We start from the raw sequence: 14,519 nt of genomic DNA on the forward strand, positions 1-14,519 counted from the left end.
GAAATCTGTGGCACCTGTAATAGATGGCCCAAGGATGAATGCTGATGTCTGAGCCACAGAAAAAGGGCACATAACTTCTGCCATCAAAATGCTCTGATGTCCTCACCAGAGCAAGTCTTTGCTCCGAAACGCACAGTGTTTGAAATCTGTTGGGATCCAGTCCAGGCCAACACTCTTCTCTTATTTAGAACAGCCTGACTATATATCCCTGGCAGATGGTTGTTAACCTTGCCTTGAAAACCCTCAAGGAGGCTTATTCCATTGTTGAGTTGGCCTTAGAATGGAGAAATTCACCTAGAGTTTTAACCTAGGAACCAGACTTCACTGCTGTTTTCCAGGCTTTCCAGTTGCCTAGCCTTTCAGCCTGATGTTTAAGGGTACACTAAATATAACCTGAAAGTTTTCCATTATGTATTAGCACTCCCTTGCGTATCTGAGCATCTTCTAGCACCTCACCCTTTTGAACATGTGCACATGCATGTGCCCCTGAATGATCTGGAGTTGCTAACTAGGATCTTTTTTGAAGTAAACATGACTGTGTTGTGCCTGGAAATACTTTTTGATGCCACTGCACTTAACCATTTTGTTAAAGGCAGGGAACAAGCCTGTGTGAAACCTTTTCCGTATTCAGTGGAAAACTCAATGTTATCCTTTGCTTTTTGTTTTGTTTCTCAGGTAGTTTCAAAGCTGCAGCTAATGGGAGGATACTGAAGAAGCACTGCGAGTCTGAACAGCGCTGCTTGGACCGCTTGATGAATGATGTCCTTAAGCCGTATGTTCCTGCCTACCATGGGGACATAGTGAAGGATGGGGAGCGTTACAATCAGATGGAAGATCTCCTGGCTGACTTTGACTCTCCCTGTGTCATGGATTGCAAGATGGGAATCAGGTCAGTTTTCCTTGGTAGCTAAGGGCACAACCTGCCTCTTCCCCAGCTTCATCCAGTAACAACAGAAGCATGATTTCATCTTGCAGTGTCCAATGCTCCCCCACGGGAGGCAGGAAAATGCTGAGCATGAGGTCATCATGCCACACATTTCTGTTACTGCATTTACTTGGAAGATGGCAGCAGCCACACATCTCCATAATACCTAGCTAGGCTCTAAGGGTGAAGCCTTTTTCCAGCCATTTGGGTGGATGGATTTAAGGTAGCAAGAAAGGCTGGTTTTAAATTGCTGTATCACTTTGAAACCAAACCCCCATACTTCATATGTTTCCTAAAAATGGTGCAGATCTAAGCCAAGCTTAGCACCGATATAGGCAGTTCCAATTCATTTTGCCGCCTGAGGGCAGATCAGCTGAGGGTACCCTGTCTCCACACCAAGTCAAAATGCACAATACCGAGATATTGTTTTGGCATTTGAGGAAGAAAATCCCACAAGTACCTCTCCCGCTAGTTGTCAGTAAAAATACAAAAGTAATAAATGAAATAACTTTCCCTAATGGCAGGGCTTGCTCTGTCTTCTAGGCCTTTTGGCTCAGAAGTGAATATAGTAATAAAGATGTCCTTAGAAGACCGTACTTTTCAGTTGAATAGTGTTATGTGGGTAAGCTGTAAATTGGAGCAGAGGGTGAATACTGTGCAGTCCTCACCTAAGGTTATTTAAACCAGGTTGGCTGTGGGAATTCCTGATAAGTTGGGCTATATCATGTCTGTCAGATTATTTTCATAAGCTAAAATGTATAATTCTGCCATTCAGTCTCAAATTCCTTCTGAAAATGACCATGACAAAATGCAAAAGGGGTCTCCTGATTACCGTATTTTTCGCCCTATAGGACACACCGTCCCATAAGGCGCACCTAGTTTTTTGGGGGGGAAATAAAGGAGAAAAATAATTATTTCCCCCCAGGCGCGGGGCTGGGGCGGGGGAAGCCCGAGCTTCCCCTGACCCCAGCCCCCAGAACAGGCAACTCTCCGCAAGCCGTGGGAGCCTGGCGCCGGGCTCCCATGGCTTGCGGAGAGCTGCGCGAAGTTCAGCGCGCCCAGGCTTCAGCATGCAGGCAACTCTCCGCAAGCCGCGGGAGCCCAGCACAGGCTCCCATGGCTTGCGGAGAGCTGCACGAAGCCTGGAGAGCGAGAGGGGTTGGTGCGCACCGACCCCTCTCGCTCTCCAGGCTTCAGCAAAAGCCTGCATTCGCCCCATAGGACACACACACATTTCCCCTTCATTTTTGGAGGGGAAAAAGTGCATCCTATAGGGCGAAAAATACGGTATTATTATTATTATTATTATTATTATTATTATTATTATTATTAAAAATTAATTTAAGTGTGGGAGATTAAAATGAAAGTCTTGATGTTTACCTGTGAAGAAAATGTCTTCAGTGAGCCGCATATCTGGAGAAACTTTAGCTGAAGTGGCAATTTAGATACTGAGCCACCCTCTTCCCAGCCCCCTTTCCAGGATAAAGAAATCCACTGTCCGGTGTCATCGTGAGTTTACTCGTTGTGAGGAAAAATGCTGTTTGCTCTGTTTGGCTTGGAATCTGTTTGCGCTGAGGGAAAGCAAAGTTCAAATTAACTGCATGAACAAATGGAAAAACATTCTAAGCTGGGTTAACGAGTACTTTCCCCCAAAAAAAGTACATCCTTGTTCAAGGAGATAGCGGAAGATTTTTGCCTCACAGTTTGTTTGACCTAGAAGCAACTTGTAGGTCTGGTATACAAGAGTACTTCGAAACTGGTGGCAACTGTACAGAAACTTGAACTCTTTTTGAGAACCCTTGGCCGACTAATTCAAACTGCAGCCAAAATGCTTCATTTAATGGTACAAGAGATACCTTTTCAATATACAAACAGCAGCAAAGAGACAGACAAGATTATAATGGCAGGAAATGCATGATGCCAGGGGCAATAATAATAATAATAATAATAATAATAATAATAATACACCACCCATCTGTCTGGGTTGCCCCAGCCACTTTGGACGGCTTCTAACAAATATAAAAACATAATAAAACATCAAACATTAAAAACTTCCCTATACAGGGCTGCCTTCATATGCACACAATTTTCCATTCCGACAAATATGAGGCAGTATTACTAGTCAAGGACAGAGTCTAGCAGTTGAGAGCATGGAGTCAATGAGGGGTGTGACCTGGAGAAGGGGAGGGCCTAGGAGAGCCCCCAGGATTAGATTGAGAGGCTCCCTATCCAATCCATGACATAAGATTTCACGGACTAAGGTCTACTTCAGTTTATGCCAAATTTCAGTGACTTGGTATATTGTGGAGGGAAGAGGGGATGATCTGGAACTGGAGATTACACCTGTTGGTGATAACTCTGGCTAGTATTCAGAGGAATATAGCCTCTCGTTATATATACTGAATAAGCCCTGTTGTGTGGCATGTGAAATGCTGAGAAGAACCGAGTCAGCTTTGGAATTTTATTTCAAATATCGGTTGCCGGGTTTTTAACATAAATGGTCACAAATTACTCGGCTGAGTGTTCATTTTCTCAGTTTTCTCAGATATTAAAAAACCCAACAGAACAACTATGCAACAAGGCAGGTTTATCTCTACTAAGAAGCAGATGTGTTACGTAAGATTAGTTTTGAGGAACTGATCAAAGACTTTGCAATTAGAAAAAGCAGGAAAGTTTTTTTCAAATATAAGGTGAATACAAAGTGAAGGATAACGTGAAGTATACAAAAAACCCACCACATTATTTTCTATCTTATTGCAGGTTTTGTTTCATTTCAAAAAATGCAATTTTATTTTATGGTTTATTGTTGTTTATATTTTAAATTAGATATATACATGGAGGCACCCAAAAACTTGTGTGCTTAGGGTCTAAATCCAGCCCTGCCCACCACACTCGCCTCTCTGGCTTGTATGAAACATTTGGAATATGGTTTTATATCTGACACTCCTCTTGTTTGGAAGGCCTACAGGCAACGGGTCGGCCTTCCCCTTCTTCCGAGACACAAAACCTGCTGCAAAGTGCTTAGTAACTTTCATGGCTGGGAGCAGATTTGCATTAAAGTCTGGATATGCGTTTGGCTCCCAAATTTACTGACTACAAATCTGTAGTCAGCCTTATCTCTACTAAGTCAGCAGACGTTATTGGAGCCAGGAACTTAACATTTAGGCTTGTTTGGGGCAGCAAAAAAGTAACTTGAGGAAGCGCTGCAGGGTGACTGGCATAAATTTTGCTGACCCAGGAGTGCCCCGGCCAGTGCCATTTCAAGCAGCTGCAGCTGTTACTAATAGAAAGCAGAGACCCCTAGTGGGCTGATGGGGAAGACATGCTTAGGAAAAGTGTCTTTTCTGAATCCTTTCCCCCCCCCCCCATCACAAATGGAATTAAAAATCAGTAGGATCCCTGCATTTGAGGAAGGCAATGGATGCACAGAGTGGCTCACTCATTACTTTCATCATCATAATGGGGGATGGTGATCAATATTAATACTGCCAAATTAATGCCCTCTGAGTGGTTCACAATTCCAGGTGTCCCTTACATCTGAAAAGGATGCTGAATTTCAAACTGCTCATGAGAACTACCCACCTGTATAATTTATGGTCTTCTCGTGCAATTATTTTATCCTTTCATGGTTGCCTTACCACATGTTGTTTGAAAGAGAAGGCTGTGATCTTTATTCATGGGCACCTTCCATAAATGTTGTTAAATACAAGTGTTTGGTTTCCAGAATATAAAGTGTTTGAGCAGTGCACTAGATCAGCCTTTGGCCTGATCCAGGGCACAGACTGCTCTTAAGTTCTTAGCTCAAATCGACACATGTACCAGTATTTCCATTCCAGATATTGCTCTTTCTAGGGTGTTTTGCCCTAGTTAGTTGCAATTTTCTACCGCTGTGTCTTGGTAGGAGATTAACTAGCAGTACGTGGAAGGTTTCTGACATTGCTTTGAGGTTTCTGGAAATCCTAGAGGATCAAAATATGAGAGAGGCCGAAAACTTGCCCCCCCCCAGTTGGCTGTGATAGATAAGTTTCCGAAGATGGTGAGAGTAACACTTAATGTCCTCTCTGCAGAACCTACTTGGAGGAAGAACTAACAAAGGCCAGGAAGAAGCCAAGCCTACGGAAGGACATGTATCAAAAGATGATTGAAGTGGATCCGGAGGCTCCGACTGAGGAGGAGAATGCTCAGCGTGCCGTAACCAAGCCCCGATACATGCAGTGGAGGGAAACAATAAGTTCTACAGCGACTCTTGGATTCAGGATTGAAGGAATCAAGGTGAGGGTTTCGAATCTATCCGGTGCATAACAGAGATAATAGGTGGAATATTTCCTGAGAAAGGTTCTTGTTGGGAGTTCTGCCTTTGTCAATAGAGTTCCCGATATACTGCAACTGAACCCGCAGCTAAACTAGATGTTTAAGCAGTTTTGCAGAGTGCATTGTAATGAAGTTCTAGTTCCACCAAGGTCAAACGAGATCTTTCACTGTCAAGCTGAAATGGCAGTCTTTGAATGTACATTGTAGAGAGTGCATGGGAGAAGAAAGAGCTGTGAGTCAAGTTTTTGTACACTGAATAGAGATATACTTTAAATATATAAAATGGTGTATAAATTAAATTTTTTAAAAAATGAAAATCCTGTATCCCTTTATTGAGGCATAACCCTTTCCTCCCTATGTATAAACAACCTAAGTAGATACAGATAGGTGAACAAAGATAGAAGGCACCTGCCATAGTTCCTGCTGCCTGACATCCCTGGGATTTTAATTGCTATCAGCCAATATATAAACATTATGCATGCATGGAGCTTTGCCACGTTGGTTTATGTAAAGTTGCAAAGTTATTCTTTAGGCAGGTTGCTTTGCCGATGGAAGTCAGCAAACTTGTGAACAGAAGAAGCAGAAGGTTGTGTGCCAGCCGAAAAAAAGAAAAAAGAAAAGAAAAAGCCTTAAGAAGTTCTCTTTGGATGCAAGTGGCCAGTTTTGTTTTGAGGCTCGGTTTTCCTGTAGCCTCTAGCCCTACAACATTCCCCGGATATCCGAGCAGTTATGGGAGCTTGGTGATGCATGGCTCACCCCATGGCTGGAGGCCGCAGGCATTACCACACTCTCACAGCTGCTTGGATATCTGGGGAAGCAGGAGAAATGAATTGGAATGAAAACATAGCACCCTTTTGCGACTTTCAGCTGAGTCCGTGGCTGGAGGTCTCAGATACCAGCTCTCAACACAGCTAGGCTGCCAGACAGGAAGTCTTAAAGCAGCCACAAAGCAGTAAATAGCTGTCTGATTCCACACTGCACAAGTTGTGTGTTTCTTTTAAAAGATATTGTTAAATTGTCCCCTGGCACTACAGTGTGCATTCATGGAAGTCAGGTTCTGAACATGTGCTGAAATGAGAACCATGGGTGCAAAAAGGTGCTGTGTCTTCATTCCATCTGAATCTAAACAAACCACATGGACTTGCTCAAATTAGTACTTGAATTGTGCTGGCTTATAGAATTGTAGGGTTGGGAAAGGTCCCCAAAGGAAACTAGTCCAAACTTCTGCAATGCAGGAATTACAGCTAAAGATTCCAACCTCTGTTTAGAAACCTTCCAAGGTAGTCCATTCTGCTTTGAATTACCGTAGTCTCCTCATTGCAGAATACTAAAAGATGTGGGCTAATTTATATGTTTAGAGGTGTTTGCAAACCCTGTGGATTTCAAGGAGTTTGGTTAGTAGTGCTGGGAAAGGTTCATGCCTGAGATGAATTGATCATCAGCCTCTGTATAGCACAGAGCTTTATACTTGCAAACCATTTCACATGTTGGCATGTGGGACAAAGGGCTGGACTTGGCAATGCAGATCCCTTCCTGTAATTTCCACGGCTGAAGGAAGAATATTGTATTGTGTTCAAAAGCTGCAAATACCCCCAACCCCCCCCAAATAAAACCATTCTCAAGTCTTCTCTGGACAGTCTGCAAGTCATTCAACCCCCACCCCATGGCTGTTATTTAAACGATGGCCATCTTGTACCTTTGCCCTGTTGTAGGTTATTCCACATCCTGTTTAATGAACGGCAAAGCTGTCTGTTGACACAAATGCATTCTTCTGAGTAATAGCCTTGGATTTCGTCATTGCTTTTTGCAGAAGGAAGATGGCACCGTGAACAGGGATTTCAAGAAGACCAAGACAAAGGAACAAGTCATGGAGGCCTTCAGAGAATTTACGAAAGGAAATCGTAACGTTCTGGTGAGTCGCTGCAGCTGGTTTCCTTATTAGTTTAGTACCCCAGGTTTCTTTAATATCCCACAGCTACATGCTAATGTGAAACCTGCTCTCTTTCCTCGGCAGTTTATGTTATGCATCCAGAAGATGCGCAATATCTTAACTAGTTCAGATTCCTGGTTAAGCTGGTCCAAATCCTGTCTGTAATGGAACACTGAAAATGGGATTTCTTGAATGCTAGGGAAGTACAGTGGTACCTCAGGTTACAGACGCTTCAGGTTACAGACGCTTCAGGTTACAGACTCCACTAACCCAGAAATAGTGCTTCAGGTTAAGAACTTTGCTTCAGGATGAGAACAGAAATCGTGCTCTGGCAGTGCAGCGGCAGCAGGAGGTCCCATTAGCTAAAGTGGTGCTTCAGGTTAAGAACAGTTTCAGGTTAAGAATGGACCTCCAGAACGAGTTAAGTTCTTAACCCGAGGTACCACTGTAGAAAGGTTTTTTTAATGAGGCCCACCTACCAGGCCTACACCCTTGACAGTGTCATCTTCTTTGCTAAGCACTTTGATGAAGGAAAGAGTCCTGGGCTGGCTGTGGGTCATGTCAGGGGAAACAAGCAAGAACTGTTGTCCTTCTGTCTGTCTCTTTCTCTCTCTCGCACTCTCACATACACACAAAGTTTAAACAGAAAGTTGGAAGTTTAAGGTGCCTGGTTGGCAGCACAAGTGGGTTTATGAGTGTGGTAGTGACCATTGCCGGATTTATGTATCAGCTAAACAAACTATAGCTTAGGACCCCACTCTCTTGGGGGCCCAAAAAAAAATTAAAGGAAAAAAAAACCCCTGAATGTACATTTCCAAAATATAAGATAAAAAACAAATCAAATAAAATCTACATACAGCAACAGTGTTTTGTGTTGTGTAATTATTTCACTATTAATATGCTACTTCTTAATTGTATTTCACTATTAATACACTTCTTCTTAATTGTATTTGAGTTAACAAGTATTTTGATAAAATACATATTTTCTTATGTGCAAATGGCTTTAGATACCTATTAGGTCCATAAATTACCATATAGCATATATTCAACACAAAAAATAGCAAGAATTTGTTGTTGACAAAGGACAGTTGGACATATAAAGGGCCCCGTTACCTTCAGTAGCTTAGGGCCTCATCAAACCTAAATCCGGCCCTGGTAGTGACCCATTCTTAGTGGCTTTCCTGACAGCTGAAGGCATCTTTCCTTCAAGGCATAATGGAGAGAGCTCCAATGTTCAATCATGGTTACAAACCCTCTTCTATTTCACTACGAGAGACAAGGAAACTACAATCCTGCTGCTCTCCCTCGATCTACCTACTGCTTTTTGGTCCAGAGGTGGGCACCTGCTGTAACATTTGACAAATCTTCCTCCTTAGTGGTGGCTGGAGCTTAAAGGGGCAAGTGAACAGAAGCCTGTCAGGGGACGAGGAAAGATTGATAGGCGTATCCATCTCACATAATTTTAGGCCACATGGGGTTGCTCATAAATTTCTAGTTACAAATGAAATGCAAGTACCCTCTGCAAACTGAAAAGATCACAAATACATGCAGGAGAAGGCCTTTTAGCTTGTAGTGAGCAACCCTGCACCATTACTGAATCCTGGAACAATGCTGTTGCTGAAGGAGGAGGAAAGGTGGGTTCATCTTGCGATTTGAGGAAAATGGCAACCCTTCCAAGTAAACTGTAGAGTTTTGTATACCTGGAAACTGCGCTGAAGCTCCCCACCTCTTTATTTCCTGGAAGCCAAGGGCTGGGAATCCCATCACCTCTCCTAAAGAGTTGATCCCGCACACACACCCAACCCTGTTACTTGGTGAAATAGCTCTAAAGATTTTGCACGATGTCGCCCTGGTGGGTGACCTGACGCCAGGAAGTGGCAAGAACCCTGTTGGCTTCCTTTGACCTCGTCAGTAGATTTCAGTATTGTTAAGTATCATGTCCATCTGGGTTGTCGTGCCAGGAACGGACCAGGAAAGTCCAGGATAATGGTGGTGCCAGCCCTTTCTGAAGTGCAAGACTGAGAAAGTGAAGCTAGAGGACTTCTGATTAGCCTTTGGAGTGTCTCATCTTGTCCTGATTTTAACAGCTACATGAAACCAGTGGGAAAAGTTGTATGAAAACTAAGTGCCTTCAGTATGCAGGTGACTAACAGCTTCACCTCTCTCCCCCAACCTCCTGTTAGATGGGAATGAATGCATTTTTGCATTTCCTCTGCAAACCACCCAATTGGGCAAGTGAGCTCAGTTTTAGATCCCACCACGTACAGTCTCAGACGAGCATCTCTGAACCTGGCTCTTTACCCATTGCAGGTTTGCAGAGAGAGTTTACAATGGATGGTAGTTAATGGGGGCTTCTTCTGGAGCCAATGAAGAAAGCTGCTACGTTGCTCACTGCTGAGCCATTCTGCTATGTGAATCATTTTGCTTGCAGTCCGGAAAGGTCTGAAAAAAAATTAAAAGTGAAATGGTTCTCGTGACCGTGACTCCTTACGTCGTGGTTGGGGGAACCTGTGACACACCAGCTAGTTACTCCTATCAGCCCCAGCCGGCGTGGCCAGTGGTCAGAGAAAAGGAACATCTGGAGAGCCCCCTGGTCTTCAGTCTTGGGTGACCAACCTGTAACACAGGCAGGAGAGATTGCCACATTTGTGGGAAGGTGCAGGGTAGTGTCTGGGTCTGTCTGCCCTCCTGCTTGCCTCTTTAATCCTGCCCTGTAGCCTCAGCCACTTCCAAGAAAAGCCACATGTACAGTATATGCCAAAGCACAGTAGTATTCCACTGTTTGCAGACCCAGGACCCACCTTCAATGCAAAACAAGCGTTTGGAGACTCTCATAATATTTAAGCATATGTTGGTAAGATGGCAGTGCTGCTGTTGTGGCCCATCTCAGATCAGGCCAAGACCCAGTAGCTGAACACCAGTGCATGATAGCGTGGCATTTTGTGGGCTCCGGGCCCTGCTTGTGTTTTACTTTACTTTTTTCTTTTTTTACTGCTACTGCCTTTAAAACTTTTCACCTCCCCACCCAGTTGCTCATATAAAATTTTAACATAATTTTCAACATTCATTTAACACAATTTCATATCTTATACATTTTGACTTCCATCAATCACATCTGAAAATTTTCCAGTCTTTTTCACTTAATTTACATTTCTTAATTTCACTATTACTTTTCATTATCTTAACTAATAACTCTCTTCATAATCTTCCTTGCAATATTTCATATATTCCGCCTTACAAAACTTCTTGTAATCCTACTAGCGTAATCTGTTGATTACAATTGCTTTTCAAATAATTCACATATTTACTCCACTCCTCTGAGAATCTCTGGTCCCGCAGGTTTCGAAGTCTTCCTGTCATCTTATCTAATTCTGCATAGTCCATTAATTTCATCTGCCATTCTTTTTTCGTCAGTAATTCTTCTTGTTTCCATTTCTGGGCCCCAGCTGCTCTTATTCAGCCAGTTACTGAGAAGGGCAAAGGAACAGGGTTCTCTTGATAGCCGGCGGTGGTGTAAAGCGCTGGGAAGTCTGTGCTGGCTGCTTGGAAGTGCAGCTCACCCAGCTTGCAGTCCTGATACAGGAGCGGTTATTTAGCTTACAGGCAGAGGGTGTGTGTGTGTGTGTGTGTGTGTGTGTGTGTCTGTGTGTGCAAAACAAATTGCAACTCCTTCCATTACAACTATGTGAGGAATGTGCAGCCTCTTGCTAAGCAAGGTCAACGCTCAGAGACTGGGTGCTTCAGAAGTATTTTCAAAGCTCTTAAAAATGTTCTGTTCTTGCCACTACAGAACGGCTACCTTAACCGGTTGAAGGGAATCCGCGATACCTTGGAATTGTCACCATTCTTCAGGGGCCACGAGGTAAAAACTAAACCGCCTTTCTATGATCTCTTTTTTTAAAAAGGTTAGAACTCTGGTCAAAGCAAAGTTCGGTTTACCTAAACAAGTTAGCGGACTAGAATCTTTCCACAAACTTTGGAATTGCATCACTATTTGATATTCAATAATTTGATGTTCATGGGGGTGGGGTGGCAAACTACATGGGGAACATACTGCAGCCCTGATCAGAACCACTCTTACCCAACCCCCTGGTATTCACACTAAGTAGAATGCTCCCAGTGTGAATAGCAAGTGCAGGGCCCCCGATTTTGATCAGGGCTGGGGTTGAAGGGAGGAAACCCCCTCCCACCCACCCCCATTATATTCCCAATCTGGCTTGCTCCCCCACCCCGGCTGCCATTTATGTGATGAAAGGTCCTGTGTGTCATTTGGTCCTGAAAGTCTGAATAAATGTGAGAAGTGACCAGGTTCTCTCCCTGACTAAGGACAGAAAGAGAGGGGATTTCGCCCCCAGTGCATTTGGGGAGCTTCTTATCCCTGGAGATTCAGGCCTTTCAGTTTTAGGCTGGCACTGGGTGGCAGAACTTATTTAACTCTCCTAAAACTGCTGCTTGGAATTGAATTTTTAACTGGGTTTGCGACTTGGGAGAGCAGATATTCAACAACTGCTTTGTTTTTTAATTGTCAAAGAGAGTTTCTACTCCTCTCACATTGCATGTTTTAACTTCCCCGTGACCTTGAGAGCTAGCAGCCTTGTTTTCATATAACCTCAAGAGTGCTATAGACACAGCAGGCCCAACACCACAGAATGCCAAGTTCTGCCTTTAGACCAAAGCCGGCCCAGCCATGAAGCAGGGGGAGGCAGCTGCCTCAGGTGGCAGAAACAGAAGAGGTGGCACTGCATCAAGCGCCCCATTGCCACCTCGGAAGCAAACCACATAAGGACCGGAGAGGGACCAGCGCCAAAGCTCTGTGTAACACCTCCCCTCTCAGCAAGTTGACAAAGATGGGAGGTCTTTCACCAGCCAGTTTTGCTGCCAGACAGGTAGGGAATTCAGAAAGTGGTTAAGGAAGGGAGCAATTAGTATTGGGCGAATGCTGACCACATGCCTTCGAATCCTGTGTGATAATCCCCTTTTTATTTTTTCCTGTCGCAGGTAATCGGGAGTTCCCTCCTCTTCATCCACGACAAGAAAGAACAGGCCAAAGTCTGGATGATTGACTTTGGGAAAACCACCCCACTGCCAGAGGGAGAGGTCCTCCAGCACAACGTGCCCTGGATAGAAGGGAATCGGGAGGACGGCTACCTTTGGGGGCTGGAGAACCTCATCGAGATCCTAACGGAGTTGTCTCAGAGTGAAGACCTGCATTAAAGTCCAGCTCTGCCACTACTCAGAAGCCAGCCCCTCAAACTGACTTTCTGAACTGCACTACAAGACACTTTCTGCCCACCCTCTCCTTCCCAGTTCTAAAAGTTAGAAGCTCCTTTTATTTAAGGTGTAAATATGCAGTTATATATTTGCCAGAACAAATGCTGGACGTGAAGCCAAGCTTGGGACGATGGAAGTGCATACCAATATTGACTTTTTAGTCTTTAGCAGTTAAGCATAGCGTAAATTCCCCCTTCAGTAGTTCTTATGCAATCTGTGTTTAACCAGTAAGGGTTTGTACAGTTCTCATACACCTCCGTTGAATTAAGACAGTGCCCTAGTCTTGCTTAAATTCTATCTACCGGTAGCTCAAAGCTGCAGAGCAAAGGAGAGACTGAGTTGTAATTATCTGCTGCCCTCTTGTGCCCAAAGTTAGTACATTACTTGGGCCGCTGATTTTAAAGGCAGTTTGCTGGGATTCTAGGTGCTCTTTCCTCCTGAGAAGCTTCGGAGTCTTTGGAATCAAGAACTTAACGAGAACGTCCTTGGAGAAATATAACTGGTATTCTTGAACAGCGGCCTTTTAACATGTACTAACCTCAGTGTAGTTAATCTGCATACAGGAGCTTGTTGGAATAACTTAATATCAAGTCTGCTTTTCAATATATTCGAGCAATTTCTTGCCGGCATACAGCAGCTGCACAATCGCCGAGTAGTTAGTTGAATGAATAGCAAAGCTCTGTCTGCTCCTGAGGGTTACATTTGATAGTGCATCCTTTTGTCTACTAGGGTTGGGTTTGGACTGCTGGCGAAAAAAGTTCCGATCCCTTGCTCTAAGCCAGGGGCTCTAACCCCCGCCAGGGGTTCCTGAACTACGACCCCCATCATCCCCGAACATTGGCTGTGCTGGCTGGGGGCTGATGGGAGTCCACAGTTTTCCTGCTTTTGCCAAGACTTTAGTTGTCTTGGAGTGACCTAGTAGCCTGTCAGATGAAGGGCTGGCTTGCAAAGGGCTATACCTGCCGTTCAGGTTTCTCTTTGTTAACACTGCAGACCCTTTTAAAGTGGCAAGCAACGTCTCAGGTGTGCTCTTGCAAAACATTCCAGTACTCACATCTCAAAGGGCGGCATTTACTGATGTCAGGAGGTGAGGACAGTACATTTTCTTTTTTCCCCTCTAGGAATTCACGAGTGCTGCAGAAACCTTGAGAAGGGGGACTGTTCAGTAGAGGTCACAGACTTTCCAGAGTTGTTTTTTTCTGGATGGTGTCAATACCGACAAATCCTTAAACCTTTCCATGTTCACGATGCATCCCAGATGCTTCCAGAACCCGTTGCTTCCACTCTTCCCAGTAGTCATGGGGCAACCCAGTTTGCCCTTGCAATGCGCTGGCTGCAGTTTCTTATCTCGAGTTGGTTCTAGCCCTGCAACAAGTGTGTGTGTTTTGCAGGATGGTGTTTTGCCCTTTGGCTCCTTTTTCAGGGATGCAAACTCCTCGGGGGATTCCTTCATTTGTATCTCATTAGGCCCCTATCTGTCAACCTTCAGTGCTGTTGTAAATAGTTGCTTTGTTTGGCTGCTTTTTCCCTTCAGGTTTCCTTTGCTGTTTAATAATAGCCTGTGTGGAAGTGCCTTATGGACTACTTTCTCTTCCATTAGTGTCATGGAAAAGTGGTTTGTTTTTTTAAAAAAAGTTCTATTTATTGCCATTCCTTTTTTTAGTTGCCTAGAACACTAAGTCTTAATGCATGGAATCTTTTAAATAATAATGCTAAGTTTTCAAAACATATTTTTTTTCCATGTCTGGAGGGCAGGGAGCGAGTCCTTGAAGCAGTGTAAGTTTATACCATTTTTAAACTTGTATTTAGCTTTTAAATTGCTTCTCTTATATATACATTTTTATTTTTTTAAGCCTGTTTGTAAAACAAGATTCCTTGCTTTGTGGCTTTCAAAGAAGTGAATTGTTTCTCCAGATGTCTCTTAAGGCCCCCCTGGAGACTGGAACTCTTGCTGTGAGGTAGTTCTCCCAACACATATTTCTCCCGGATTAGCGATGACACGAAGAACTTGCTGAGTTATAAAACTCCACCTATGCACAGTGCCTGTAAGTCAAATAACTCAAAATAAAGGCATACAAAATG

General features: G+C 43.8%; 1 protein-coding gene across 1 annotated transcript in view; it reads left to right on the plus strand.

Moving 5' to 3' along the window:
- ITPKB (inositol-trisphosphate 3-kinase B) overlaps positions 1–14,519 on the plus strand; it is an 85,231-nt gene extending 70,712 nt beyond the window's left edge. The window contains exons 4-8 of the mRNA XM_053383019.1: positions 676–889; positions 4,993–5,197; positions 7,047–7,148; positions 10,957–11,028; positions 12,165–14,519. Coding sequence (XP_053238994.1) covers positions 676–889; positions 4,993–5,197; positions 7,047–7,148; positions 10,957–11,028; positions 12,165–12,380 — 809 coding nt within the window. The 3' untranslated portion in view covers positions 12,381–14,519. The remainder of the gene's footprint in view (positions 1–675; positions 890–4,992; positions 5,198–7,046; positions 7,149–10,956; positions 11,029–12,164) is intronic.

Source organism: Podarcis raffonei, chromosome 3 (genome assembly GCF_027172205.1).
Source record: "Podarcis raffonei isolate rPodRaf1 chromosome 3, rPodRaf1.pri, whole genome shotgun sequence".
Classification (NCBI taxonomy): domain Eukaryota; kingdom Metazoa; phylum Chordata; class Lepidosauria; order Squamata; family Lacertidae; genus Podarcis; species Podarcis raffonei.